General features: G+C 39.9%; 2 protein-coding genes across 3 annotated transcripts; one reads left to right on the plus strand and one right to left on the minus strand.

Moving 5' to 3' along the window:
• The first annotated feature begins 444 nt into the window (after positions 1 to 444).
• Positions 445 to 11,434, plus strand: sgpl1 (sphingosine-1-phosphate lyase 1). Of its 2 annotated transcripts, none has more exons than XM_044215301.1 (14): positions 445 to 690; positions 3,588 to 3,753; positions 4,393 to 4,460; positions 4,847 to 4,994; positions 5,123 to 5,202; positions 5,480 to 5,608; positions 5,718 to 5,806; positions 6,370 to 6,478; positions 6,568 to 6,666; positions 6,755 to 6,901; positions 7,183 to 7,421; positions 7,558 to 7,704; positions 7,797 to 7,917; positions 9,165 to 11,434. In XM_044215301.1, the coding sequence occupies exons 1-14, from the start codon at positions 679 to 681 to the stop codon at positions 9,306 to 9,308; spliced, it is 1,698 nt and encodes a 565-aa protein (XP_044071236.1). In that variant the 5' UTR covers positions 445 to 678; the 3' UTR covers positions 9,309 to 11,434. The 2 variants fall into 2 exon arrangements, with proteins under 2 accessions (XP_044071236.1, XP_044071237.1); XM_044215302.1 differs by lacking the exon at positions 445 to 690 and adding an exon at positions 2,725 to 3,061.
• Positions 11,409 to 14,746, minus strand: pcbd1 (pterin-4 alpha-carbinolamine dehydratase/dimerization cofactor of hepatocyte nuclear factor 1 alpha). Its single transcript, XM_044215303.1, has 4 exons — positions 14,595 to 14,746; positions 13,746 to 13,877; positions 13,567 to 13,647; positions 11,409 to 12,627 (listed from the first exon to the last, which is right to left on the minus strand). The coding sequence occupies exons 1-4, from the start codon at positions 14,595 to 14,597 to the stop codon at positions 12,535 to 12,537; spliced, it is 309 nt and encodes a 102-aa protein (XP_044071238.1). The 5' UTR covers positions 14,598 to 14,746; the 3' UTR covers positions 11,409 to 12,534.
• Positions 14,747 to 14,946: the final 200 nt, after the last annotated feature.

The following is a 14,946-nucleotide window of genomic DNA, read 5'->3' on the forward strand; positions in this document are numbered from 1 at the left end:
ACCATTTAAAAACCGTTGGATTGTGTGACGAAGGCATGGTGACAAAGATGGAAATAGGTCTGTTTTTCTTAGCTCATGAAAAGTTGATGTTGATGTTTTCATGGGACAGTGACCTTAATTGTTGGAAAATAACATTTACAGACGTGACGGAACACGGTTAAATGTAAAAAAATATATATATTAAAAAAACAAGACAATTTAATGATAAAAAATATGAAACTTTACTTTTGAGTCTGGTCAATGACCTGACCTCAGTATTGCTAAATTCCTAGCTATGGCCCTGGTTATGTTGTTATTTTTAATGAATGCACTGACATGACTGAGGCTTGGAGTTTACGAAGAGCATTACAACGCATCAATTCTTTGCTAACTCATCCAGTTGTGGGGTTAAAACGTGCGACGCTTCTCTTAAAAGGAGATCTATAAAGCATGCGACGCCACACGGACAGCAGGTTCGTGTAATTAGACCTAGCCACAGCATTGTCAGATCTACGCATGCTAACACCGCGCGCGGCTACATCAGACTGCTGGTTACTTCCTGATTCGGCGTTAGCTTGCTGCTGTGTTTGATAGTAGCATGTAGATGAGAGCTGAAGACTCAGAGCAGGCTGCTGGAGGTGACTTTACGGTGTAGCAGACAAAAAAAGAGGACTTTCGGTGAGCGTTTGCCTCAACAACATGGACTATTGGGTAGGTGTCGCTTCACTTTACTCTGGGTTTTTTTCACCACACTGTGATACACAAGAAGATGGCAGTGCAAGACGCTTGAAGAGACGAAGACTTGTCTATCAATAGCGAAGTGAGCTAATGACCCGACTTGTTTTGCTCTCAGGGATGCTCCAAGTCCACAAACAGTGTGTTTGACACGGACGCTTGTTAGCAAAGCTTTATGTTACAGATTAATGGGTGTTTTTTTTGTAATTTAGAGACACTTAACCTGCATTCATACTTTGGCCCCTGAAATGGGACACTTAACATAAGATGATACCACACTATGTTTCAAACACTTATAATAAGGCAATAAAAGAATGTCTGTGGCTTCATGTTAAGCTTCTATTAAGTCAAATTCTGATTTCTTTTTGGATGAGTTGCCTGGTAGTAAGGTTTGAAGCTCTCTCCTATTGTTTATTGTAGCACCCATTGTTTAAAATTAGAGATCCTGTTTAACTTAAACCTGCAGGAAGTTTAAACAAAGCATTACTCTTAGTACTGCCACCAGAGAGCTATTGAGATTTGTGGTATGTTTCCTCAAAGGGGCAGAATCAAGTTTTTTGTTAGACAGAGGCTCGTCTGACACATATCTGCTGTCACTGCAAAATTAAACTCCAAACCGTCTTGACTCCTCCAGGTCAATTCACGGAGGAGAAAGAAGAAGTAACTAAGTTTCATTTTGATTTTGGCCCTAATGTCAGTTCATGTCATGACAGCCTCCAAGGCTTTGTAGCCAGTTAAAGAAAACTTTACAGAGATACCACAGCTGCAATTATTTCCCCCTGAATAATTTCTGGGACTCTCTTTGACCAAAAGCCATGCTGATGGTGTGCTCGTGGTCTGTTTTCCCTTGATGTATCCAGGAGCAGCCACCTCACACTCAGTACATTTCCATGAGAACATGACCTCCCCTCTGAGACAACAAAAGCTCTCCTTACAGAATAGTCAAATGTTGTATGAGGGGGAATGGGCGTCCACTGCTCAACAATGAGTTGGACAATACTGGTACAAGAGTCTTTGTGTGAACTCTGTATAAGTTTTCCTGAGGCAAAGATAGCACTGAATGCTTTGGAAAAGTGCGGGTGGACCTGAAGGCGGAATATAGACCGATAATGTGTTGGATCACAGAAAGAGGCCTGTCTGTATCTTAAGTGGCAGACTTGCCTTTTGCACTGATGTTAGATAACACCATTTAATCTTTTCTTTATGACAGATGCGTGGCAGAGATCATTGATGGGCTTTGCACCTGCACTCTACCTTTTTTGCATTCAAACATTATCCCTGCCATGAAAACTCAAGTCAAGCCTTTCGGTCAACACGTGTTGATTGCTTATTTTCCGTTGCTTCCCACTCGGCTCTATGCAGCTGATCTTGCCAAACCAGTACAAGAACATGTTATCCAGACGGGCAGGTATGACAGCTGCAGTCTGGGCAGGGGGGCGGACTCACGTGGCTCACTGACATCCCTCCACTAAAGCTTCATTCACTAAAACAACTTGATATTCTCATCATGAAACTCATTATGTCTGAATTTTTCACCGTAAGCGGATGATGCTTTGAATGATTAGGCTGAAATAATAGCTCACATCCTTTCAGGTTGAGATAACGACTGAGAAACGTTCTGACATAATAAAGACAGTGTTTCAATTGCAGAAGGGAACTTGCCTCATTATACTATTATGGGATGTTTATTTCAGGCAGCACAGACTGCTTACGGATTACTTAAGATATTGTCTTTTGAACTTTAAGCTTTTCTCCATCTGATTGTGGCTGAGGTGGAGAAACAAGCGTCCTCGCTATCAGACTATTGTGTCGTAATAACACAACTCGGTAGAGATAATGGAAAGATCATTTTGCTGCACTTATGAAATAAGTGTTGTAAGTTATTTATTCACTGATCTACTGTATATCTTTTTTTTGAGTAGCATAAAGGGAACTACAAAACAAAATCTCATTATACAACCTTGTGTTGTAAAATGATCAATAAATCGATCTTGTATCTTGAAATAGTCAATGAGTCATTTACTGTGATGTTGCTGTGATTTTAGGCTGTGCAAATCACTATATTCACATTCAGAGCAGATATTTCAGCATTTATTGGTGATCAGACTTAGAACTAAATATACAAAATCATTTATAGGTCTGTCTATTTTAAGGGGAGCTTCCTGTCTTGTCTGATCATGATTGATCCCCTCTGCTGGCTGGATGTGTTGTTGCCGGTTTAGGTGCTGGGAGGAGTCTGGTGATAGTTGTTAGCTCTGCGCGTTCTCTCACCTGGAGAAGGAAGAGACAACTGACAGTATTAGTGTGTGTGGGGAAATTGAACTCTCTAGGTCTGACAATGTCCGATGTAAGTACTTCAATTTGTGATATTGGGCTTTATATAATTAATACTGACTACTAACCAGCATTAATATAATTGTTTATAGTAGATCATACCAGGATTTTCAAAATTTTGCATATAATTGTCTTAATATGGGAGAGCTGTGTTATTGAACTCAATTACTTTGGTGTTGTGGACTTCTTTGACTTCAGCACGTTGTGAAAGTATGTTCTAGCACTGGGGAAAGTTTATTTGAAAAATTAGTTACTTGCCTTTTTAAAAGTAACTAGTTACGAAGTTACTCATTCTTAAAAGTGAGTATTTTTCAGTTTCATGGAGTATATGTGTTGTCAGTCGCTGTTTTGAAATTCAAGGCAAATCTCTCTTGGTCTTGAACAATTGTCATTTACTGTGCATGTGAAATGCAGGCACATAAATCATTCATCTTGTCTCAAGAATTTCTCTCCTGTTTTGCAGCCTGTAACTCTGTTGTGACAGTTCATTCAAAGCAACCTTAACATATTGAAATACATGTATGTGTCTCTGTGGCCAGAGTGCCTTGGAGGTGTATAAGGAGATGGTCCTGCTGTACCTGGAGGAGGGCCGGCGCCAGGTCAACTCGCACTGCGTTAACCTGGAGCCGTGGCAGATCATCGGAGCGACAGTCATCACCACTCTTGGAGCAGTCTGGATTAAAGGCTTCCTATTCCAGCAAGAAAGTAATCTTTCACACATGATACATGGGTACAAAGTAGGCCTGTTGGGGACTAAATCAGAGATGATAACACATCTCATTTCATGAGCTAACAATCTCCTAAAACTGTTGCGATCATGTTCACAAAGCTTTTTGTGTCAGTGCTCCTTTTTGGTCAGTTTAGTTGCCAGTGAGTTTATGAGTCATATTCTCTGAATTGTTACCATCCAGTCAAACTCTGCTAATCTACTGTATGGTATCTGAAAATGTGGTCTGAGCAATTAAGTGAATAGCTTTTTAATGAACAGGCGTTTCTGGCACTGTGCACTTAGTATCCTCTAGTACAGTACTTGTTTCTCAAGTATGTTTGACTGAGAAATCAGTAAGACTTTCTAGATCTGCAATCAATCAATCAGTGGTTGAATTCCTCAGCAACAAGGTCAGCTCCACCCATCTTACTTCAGCTCTTAGAGTGAAGTCTAGCTGCATGTCTTCAGACCTTTTCAGGGTCAGAATTAAAAGCGTTGTGAATATGGCTCCAATTTTCATAGGCCACGTCTTGTCTTGACATGTGATTATAGGTCATAGTCAGCTGTTTAATGTTTGTGGTTGAACGTGTGCCAGCTTTTCACCACAGCTGCTGCCTTGTCTTTTTGGCTAATAGGTCTCACATCCCGAATCAAGAAGCAGTGCTTTCGACTCATCAGAAAAATACCCTTTGTTGGCGTGGCAGTAAGTATCAGTGGTGAATGTGTTCCTTCTTTTCCCAGCAGATGTGCACAGACTCTGTCGTCTGAGGCTCTTATGAGTCATTCTTGGATGACTGAGTATAGCATGCGGGGGGGGGGGTGTCAGACCTTTGGCACACTTAACAACATGCACTGGTGATAACATTCAGTTACTTCTGCTCATTATGTCACCAACGAAGAGCTCACTTTCAGGCTTTATCAAAAATTGGCTTGTGTTGATAACACAACATGTTGTCACGTTCAGTCTGAAACACAGTTACTTCACCTTCGCTCATTTTAGGGAATGTCAAGCTTCATTTTACTGTTGTTTTTACTGCATCCAGAGACAGTTGATGCCCATAAAGTAACTTTGTCCTCTCTTTATGACAGATTCAGAGCCAGCTCAACAAGGCTTTGGATGACATGTCTGCTAGTCTGTGTACTCTGAAGGAGGGGATGAGCTACACTAAAGAGCTGCCCTCTGAAGGTCTCTCTCAGAGCCAAGTGCTGGACAAAATCAGACAGTACGAGACTCTGAGTAAGTCATCATTCATTCCTGAGCTTCATGGTTCATTATCTGTACAGCTGACTTCCTGAAGAGTATTTCTACTCTTCATTACTGATAAGAAAACCAGTGATTTCTGAGGAGACGATGTGTCGTTGCAGATGAGGTGAAGTGGGAGAAAGGACGTGTTTCGGGTGCAGTGTACTGGGGTGATGAATCACTGACCAATCTCCTGGTGAAGGTATGTGTCTTTGTATACATCTCCGGACTTTGGCGTCCTAAGCATGAATAGTCAAGGTTGAACTTGAATACATTTTGCTGTTAGCTACAGTAAGCAGGACTTGAGTTATTTTTTTGTTTCTTTTTTGTATTTTCTTTTGTTAAACAACTCCTGTTCATTCCTCGGAAAGAGACTACTGCCGCCCTGGTCTGTGTGTCTGTTCCTAACTCACAGTAAATATTTGGAGTTTATCTAAATCTTTACTCCTTTTGTCACTCTTGTTTGCTTTTGTTCCTAGGTATATGGTGATTTTGCATGGAGCAACCCACTTCACCCCGACATCTTTCCTGGCATAAGAAAGATGGAGGCAGAGGTTGTAAGAATGGCTTGCACACTTTTCCACGGTGGACCTAACTCCTGTGGCACAGTAAGTTATCATAAACATATACTCACACATTGTATAAGCTAAGGATGGATGGATCTAAAGCATGGATTGATTTGAATTAAACAACTCTTTGCCCTTTTTTTTTGTCCAGGTTACTTCAGGGGGAACTGAGAGCATACTGATGGCCTGCAAGGCATACAGAGACATGGCGTATGAACGTGGTGTCAAATACCCTGAAATGTAAGAGGAGCTTTATTAGATATGGTTGATGAGTAATGTCAGTTTTCTTGTATAGAATTATTAATTTCTGCAATCCAAAGTCCAACTGATCCAGGGTCTTCTGATTTCCATTTAAACATTTATTTTTTGGGGCTTTAATTAAGATTTCTGTAAGCTTAACGGAGCACCAGGACTAAGGTTTAAATTGGTGAAGTTACCCAGAAGACAAATTTCAGGGTCCACTGGGAAATGAATCCCATGGATTTGTGATATGATGTTGCATTCATTTTGACAACTTCTTCTGTTTTAACACCAAAATAAAAAGGTATCTAATTTTAAGATGAAAAAGCACATTTTCTTTACTTTTTTTTTTGGCATTTTGGCTTACATTCTGAATTATTAAACTTGTACAACATGTACTTGTCAACCTTGAATAACATGATAAGGCAGCACTGTACTTAATTATGTTTATGCCAATAAATTTGAATTTGAATACAAGACGTGGGACCATGTTAAGGCTTGTTCTTGACTGTGTTTTCCACAGAAGTTCTAACATTATTTTTGTGTTCTCCTACTCCGTGCAGTCTTGCACCTGTGAGCGTCCACGCAGCCTTTGACAAAGCAGCACATTACTTTGGGATGAAGCTTGTTCACATTGCCCTTGACAAGAAAACTATGAAAGTAGACGTGAAGGTGAGAATACAGTACACACAGACAGTATGTGCTAATTGGCTGATATTCTTAGACATTAGTTATTCCCATATTGTTTCTTCTCTTTCAAGGCTATGAAGAGAGCCATCAGCAAAAACACTGCCATGCTTGTGTGCTCAGCGCCTCAGTTTCCTCATGGAATCATGGATCCCATTGAGGAAGTAGCCAAGGTCAGAAGTGAGACATTTTTCCACTAAGTAGGATTGAGATGAAAGCAGGGAAGTCAAATCTCTGACACTTTCCCTCGGTGTGTTCCAGCTGGCTGTACGCTACAACCTCCCGCTGCATGTGGATGCTTGTCTGGGAGGTTTTCTCATTGTCTTCATGGCCAAGGCTGGTTATCAACTCGCCCCATTTGACTTCAGGTTAAAAGGTGTTACCAGCATCTCTGCAGACACCCACAAGGTAAGGAGTGGTTGTTTATTTCAGTCAAATCAATGCTTACTTACTTTTTTCCTGTTTGTCCTTCACCCAACTAAAAAAACAAATACACAAGATTTATTAAAAAAAGTCATGATGTCTAATAACAAATCCTGGAAAACTGACATTGTATTATGTGTAATGCGATAGTCATGGAATTTATAGACCAATGTTTAATTTTAACGTTTTATAGTATTCTAATTCTGTATTTTGTGTGTGTGTGTGTGGGTGTGTGCGCGCGCTTGTGTTACTACGTTCCTCTCCAGTATGGTTTTGCCCCCAAAGGTTCCTCAGTGATCCTTTATAGTGATATAAAGTACCGTCACTACCAGTACTTTGTAGCTCCAGACTGGCAGGGGGGGATCTACGCCTCGCCCTCAGTTGCAGGCTCCAGGCCTGGAGGAATCATCGCCGCCTGCTGGGCGACCATGATGCACATGGGAGAGAATGGATACGTAGATGCCACCAAGAAGATCATCAGCACAGCACGCAAAATCAAAACAGCGTAAGACGCTTATTAACACTAAAGTCACGATGTGTTAAAAACAACACCAGAGCTCTTGAACTTTGATTTCATACAAAAGTTATCTTATCACCTCCAACATTTTAAATCATTTTGCTGTTTGTTTTTTTATTGACAGAATCTGCAAGATAAATGGTGTGTTTGTGTTTGGGGATCCAGAGGTGTCAGTGGTGGCAATAGGCTCAGATGTTTTTGATATTTTCCGTCTGTCTAATGCCCTGACGTCAAAGGGCTGGAATCTGAACACACTGCAGTACCCATCCAGGTACACATAAAAACAAATCAAATAATTTAAAAAATGTACTATTGTGATAAATAGTCAGAAGTGTAACCACTGTATGATCTTCTCTTTCACAGCATCCACATTTGTTGCACAGTTCTGCACACACAGTCGGGCGTCGCTGATCAGTTTATCTGTGATGTCAAAGAGCAGGTTGCCATCATCATGAAGAACCCCAAAGAGAAAACCACAGGAATGGTGAGCCAGCTTTGCTTGCACACTTGTTCACATTGCATTCCTACACTGAATATACAGTACAATGTTTAGTTGGTACATTTATATAGAATTAGTCTCTAAAAGAGCAGGTATGTGTACATTTCATATCATGTTGAGTGAGTTTTATCATCCCAAACAATAAGGATATACAAGGACACTGCAGCACTAAACAAGTTGGCTTTTGAAGTTCTGTTGTAATAGAAAAAGTGTTAATTTAGTAGTACAGAATTTTGTAGATGAATTGTGTGGAAAAGCCCACACTTTAAAAATAGCATTGCTTAGAAAATTCTGTAAAAAGACATGCAGTGGAGTATGATAGCATAAGATGTGTTGTCTATCTAAAGCAATAATGGTAAATGACCCAGTTCTCAAAATCAATAACCCAGTCCATCACAGGGCTACCACACATTGACAAATACCTACCTACACCTACAGTCAGAGTACAGTTTCCAATTCAGCTGACCTACATGTCTTCGGACTGTAGGAGGAAACCAGAGAACGCAAAGGAGAGAGTAGTCCACCCTGTTAGTGTGTATTCAACCTTTGCATCTATAATTAAGGCCAAACTTTAATTTCATCTTTGGACAGCTTGCAAGTGCAGCCAAGTGTGAGTACAACTTCCATTTGTATTGAGGCATGACAAACCATGTGAAATATGTTTGCCAATCTCTATTGTGTACCATGCTGTTGGTACACGTGGCGTTTTGTTTTCCTGCTGCACAAGCTGTCGATTCAAGTTGACAAACTGCATGTGCTGTTCTGTGTGTCAGTTTTAAATGGAGTGGAAACAATATTTGAATAACAGAAATGAAAACAAAGGCCATACAAAGAGCAAAATTCTACTGAAAAATAAATCCTGAGATTTCAGTAAAATAACAATATTCATATGCAGCTGTCTTGATTTTTTGTCTGGGGGAGGGAGCCCACAGTGTCAGACTTTGAAAACCCCTGGGCTAACACAGTTACTCTCCATCTACAGTGTATGTATACAGCTCAGAGAAAATCTGTTAAAAGGTATGCTGGGAGATGTAGGAGAACACTAACAGAAGTGCAAGCAGTCAAGGCAGGTTTATAAGTGGTTACACCAAGAAAAGTAATCATCAAATATTTCCTGAAATGCTCTGAACACCACAGACTGGTGATAATCTATTAGTGTAAAAAGGATATGAGTGTGTGTTCTGTTATTTCTGTGCACTTATGAACTCACTCGTGTCTTCCTGCTGTTTCAGGGAGCAATCTACGGCATGGCCCAGTCTATCCCAGACAGATCCATGGTGACAGAGATCTCCCGAGGTTTCCTGGACTGTCTCTACAGCACTGAGGTATCCAAGTCAAACACCAGCCACATGAACGGCAATGGCAAAGCCCACTGAAGTGGGTTTGGACCCTCCTGACTCGACGCCACCGCACGCAGGGAAACGCGCTCGCCTCCTCCCAGACCTCTGAGTTAATCGCTCAACGGTTGCCTTATCTTGCATACCTACACCATATGGAAAACATCTGCAAAGATCTTTAAAGCACAAACCATCGTCATGTTAATCAGCCCAGAGGGAAATCGCTTGTAACACTGTGCCTTAGTGGCACAGAGAAGAAATGACTGGTTCCAATCAAGTTTTAGTCTTTTAATTTGATGTCATTAATGTAGTGGAAGTTTGTCTTATTTTCTTTGTTTCAAAAGTTCATTTCAATTTTAGCTTTTGTTAAATGCATATGTTTTTCATAATCTCCACTGACTGTATAGCAAAACCATTTTGTTTGTTTGTTTGTTTTTTATGCCGGAACATTTCAGCTCGCTGCCATCACTGCTTCGCTAGCTGTGATGACTCGGCAAAAACGCACACCACTGAAAGCTTGTTAGAAGCGCTGTATTGCCCTCTAGCATGAAACCTGATGTACTGCTCTAGACTGGCTCTACATGTGGAGGCCTGTCGATGATGTACGTTGTCATTATCATGTAATAGTTCTCTGGAAAACAGCATTTTTAATGTAAAAGCACTGCAATGCCCTGACAAGAACATATCAGGTTAATCTGTTAATCACTTGAAACTACAATTCCGATGTTATGGTCTGTAAGCATGAACATGCATGTTCTTGTTTGTTAGCAGTTAGTATGATGACATTCATTTAGTTTTGCATTCGTGGTCCATCTACAGGGGTTGGATTTGTAGACAGAGGGAGAATGATTTGGATAGTGGGAGCTTTTAATGACATTAATATTCAATAAAATTGTCTTTAAATTTAAATTGGGGAAAAGTTGTAACCAGGACATGAACATTTTATTAGCGGCTAGTGGAATCCAAAGCTTATCAGCCACTCTGGATATTTTATTGTTTTCAGAATTGGACAAGGGTTTCTACACAGTAGCTGGCTTGTAAAGTAAGACAATGAAATGTAACATCTTTTAACAGACTGGACTGAAGGCTGTTTCCAACCCTGGTCTACTGTATATTATCAAGAAGCAGGAACTCAATATTTCCTCTATAGTCTGCATAGAGTCACCTGCCTACCACCTTGTTTTAAGTTGTCTCCTAATTCAATCTACCTCAGTTTCTACTCAATGCAAATGTCATTTATTCATCCACTGAAACACATTCTAACAGGGCAACTGTTGTTTTTGTTTTCCATTTCTAACATAAACTTCACAATGTTAGGGCATTTGACTAACTATAATAAAGTGTTCTTAGACATACTGATACTGAAAGGAAACAGATCCACTGTGATGGAGGTTTTTGATCCAAGACAGATTTGATAGTTTTATCTTGGAAGAACCACACTCTGCTCTGTCTGAATGTGGATATATTTTGGTAAATACCCATTCAGCAGGATATGTACACATTTACTAACAGGCTGACAACTTGACGATGCATACTGTAACACCAAAATTACATTGTGTTCTTTCTTTCATGTGCTTTCCTAATATTGCTTGTTGAAATTGTGTATTTCCATGAAATAATGTCTTTGTTTGTGCAATATATAACTTTTCCTTTTATAAAGTGAAACGAGGGGTTATGCTCTACTATTAATGTTTCAGAGATAAGACAGAAGCATAGTTTTAAATGACAGCATATCAGCCGTGTTAGTGTAATTTAACCATTTGTGTGACCACTGGGTGTTTATTAATAACTTAATTTGTGAGACTTTTTTGTTTTCAACAATTGTGTTTTTACATACTGAGCAATTTTAAAGAGATTAGACATGAATGTATTTAGGTTCTCAAATGTGCGGCGATTTTTCCATCTTTTAGTCCGTGCCTGATTAAGACTGATGACAGAGGATGTAATGCCCCCACTAATGATTGAAGTTTATACCATAATGTGTCCATCCATCCATCTTTAAATACTGTGCCCAGTGACAGGGTGTGGAAACCCATGCCCGTGCAAAAAAAGAAAAAAGAAGACTTGACAATGACTCATCCTGTTTGCTTTGGAGAAATATCTGCAAAACTTGTGACGATTGAATAGCCATGAAATCTCTTTTGAATAAAACCTTTTAATGCAAATTCCTCTTTATTTCCTCGCATTAACTGAAAGCAACTACACACTAACAGATTCTTTAGAGGTCTGCAGATAAAATCTAAATTGTGTCCTGGTTTGTGTCGTTGCAGTTCGGTGACATTATGTAGCAATAATGAGCGTTCACCTCTGTGCATTCAGAGGTTTGAACTCATGACGTCATAGCAGATTTTCTCTAACATCCTCAGGGAAATTGGTTTCATAAAAGCGACATCGTTGAGGTTCCCCTGTCTTTCAAACATACACAGGGTGGATAAAGCAAGACAAACACCTTAAAATATAATGCAAACAAATACAACCTTACATTGGTCTCAAAATGTTTAATTTTGTAGAGAACACAACTAATTTGTTTTGGAGTACTGGATTGCATTATATTGTAAGGACTTTTGTCCAGCCCTGTAGCCACGTTATCATCATGTAAGGTTTAAAGATTGTTGTTAAATCTTTGTTCATGTCAGAGTGCATCCTTATTCAGCAGATTTATTTTAAGTTAGGAAGCGATTGCTGGTTTCTCCCAGAAAATGATCCATAGCAAACACTATTAATCCACTCAGAGCAGTTAACACAGGTACACCACAGCAGATGGTCTTACAGTGTTGTGTTTTCAATAAAATGCATTCAGTCTGATGAGAAGATCCTTTCCTGGTCATTTTTCAGTTACGACAGTTTGACAGAAAATAACATTTACTAACAGTAAAGTACAAAAACACTTGGCACAGAAGACACTAGTTGTGGCAGAAAGACACATGTACCATTGTGAATCTTATCTGTTATAACAGCTGGAATGGTTGCTGAGAAATTACTTGAATTCTTTAGACTTTACTGTATAAATATGATTTTACCTTACCGTTCTCATTTATTCACCAAGTACAAAACCAACAACTACATATTTTTATAAACACATTGGACCCCTTGCAGTCTAACACCTACAGCTACGTTATTCACAATACACTGACAGCAATTGGTTCATATTCTTTGGATTTGCAGGTCTCATTTTCAGAGATTTCTCATTGGAATGAATAAATGAAGAGTTGTGGCATCCAGCACTTCAGTTTTCACTGTTGAAATGACTGATAATGTGTGTTAGTCACATCAGCGATGCCTGGTCAATGAAGGTGGCCAAAGTGATGTCACGCTGGGACAGCCCCCCACAGTCATGTGTGCTAAGAGTGATCTGGACCTGGGGGAACAAAGGAATATGGAGCAGAGAAGGGGAAACTGAGTATGACACTCATAAGACTAGAACAGGCTTAGTTTTCCTTATGTAAATTTCAGTGTGTTTGCTTAGGCCTAAAGATGGCGCTTTAATGTAAACCACTTCATAGTGGCATCATCCACTCTAGCCTTCCCACTGACATACAGTAAAGCAGAAAAAGATGGAATAAAGTCAAATATCTATCCATGCCTCCATCTGCAAGAAATTGAAGTTTAAGTTATAAAAAGCAAAAAGTTGATTGTCAGCTGAGGTAAAAGCCTTGAGAGCAGTCAAAGTGTCATTTGATGTTTTTGTGTTTAAACCAGCAGAGATGTCAGTTGAAAGGTAAGCACTGAAAGTAAGTGAAGTGTATAGCACAGTAAGTTGTTGAAATGTCAGTTCAGATGTTACAGTGAAATCAATCGAAATGTCAGTTAAAAAGTGAAGAGTTGAAATGAAATGTAGATTAGTAGATCAACCGAGCACAATGCGTACTAATGTTGAAATATTAAAATGTATGAAAATAACGTAAAATGACATTTCTGAAAAAAATGTAGAAGATATAAAGTGCTTTCGGCATTGTTAATATAAAAATACTCATGTGTCAAGTGTCATATTGAAGCTTTGCTTAACAGTATACACCTGTGTGAGCTTGTAAACTTCTGACAGCAGAAAGTTCTGTTGAATCAGCCAACCTCAGTTATTAGCACAGTGCTTTGGTAAGGCAGAAACTTTCCCAATCTTAAATATAAGATTCTGAAGATAAATGTAGATTACATTATTTAAAAGACTATTGGATTTGAAGCTCCAGTACATGGTCACAATATTGGACTCTTCTTTAGCATGGAAAGCCACTCAGGACCAAGTCAAATCACTCTAAGGGTTGTAATCTTTTTTGCATGAGGCATAATGAGTCTTTTATACCTTATTATAGATATTGAACCACTCCGGATGATGGTCCATCTTCTCTGCTTGTAAAGCCACTCTGGACATGAAACCAAAAGCCTGAAAAGAAAAAAATCATATTCTGTTATGTATAGGCATAACATACATCGTCGTTATGTGGGTTTTGTGAGATAAGTGCATTGTGATATATTAGGAACCTGATTAAAGTCTTTAAAAATCAACTCTTTGTAAATGGCGTCCCGTCCCACAACTTCCACCCACTGAGCGTTGCGTAGCAGGGGGAGTAGGTGGGTCCTCTCCTCCTCAGTCAGACTCTGAATTTTACCAGCCTGGTAGGAAAGAGCAGAGGTAACAGTACAGCAGATCTGAGAGGGGCAGTTTCACAAACACAAACTGTGATTGGTTGCATAGGATCCCATCTGGAAACAATGAGAGGCTGCATTCCTGGTTTTAAAAAAAATAGCTGGTTCAAAGGTATGTAGTGGTGGTGGGAGGGGGTGGGGTTCGTAAGCTTGACACATGATGCAGGGTCACATGGATTTAAAGTTAGTTATGCTCATTTAATTCAGCCTTGACTATTTAAAGTCTAAACTGCACTGTCAACATTTCACAACATTGCCCAAATAGATATCTGATTTTATTGCACAATCAAGAGTGGACTTTTGAAGGCTTTGTGCCAGGATGAGCTGTCATGCTTATAAACCACAACAGCAAACCGATGTCACCACCACAGCCTGAAACAGAGCAGTGACATCAAAAGGTATCATAGCAACACTCTAATCTGCTGGAGCGAATGGGCAGCACACAGACAATGCCCACTGGCTTAAACCTCCTATGTTCATCACACACACAGACACAGCAAAACCATACTGCCCCAGATGAAACTTTGTATTAAATGTATCTATCTGAACATCCGCATCTGCAATAAAACATAATCAAGTGCAGTTTTACACTTTGAGAGTGACTAAATGGCAACAGGTGTGTGAGGCGGTAAGCAGCCCTGTGTGGCAGACTGGACACACACTGTAGAGAGGTTGTGTACTCACCATGTTTGCAGAGTGTTGCACAGAGGAGGTTCAGCTCCAGCTTCCTGTTGCACGGAGGCTAATCTGCTGTGGCAGCCAGTGAGAGCAACTGGAATGAATCCATCAGACACATGAGCCGTGGGTCCTGCTTAGCTGCCCCTGCAGAAGCCTGAGCAGAAATCCTCCCTGCTGATAGGTTACTCAGCCACCTGTCAGCAGGGGTTTAATCATAAACTGTCATCTGTTGCACAAGGCATGCATGAGGCCAGCTAATTGTAGCAGAATTCAACACAAAGGCCAGTGCAGCAGTGTTTGCTGTGTGGTGAAAGGATGAAGATACTCTTACACATGCTTTAATAATCTATTTTATATT

Source organism: Siniperca chuatsi, linkage group LG11 (genome assembly GCF_020085105.1).
Source record: "Siniperca chuatsi isolate FFG_IHB_CAS linkage group LG11, ASM2008510v1, whole genome shotgun sequence".
NCBI classification, from domain to species: Eukaryota; Metazoa; Chordata; class Actinopteri; order Centrarchiformes; family Sinipercidae; genus Siniperca; species Siniperca chuatsi.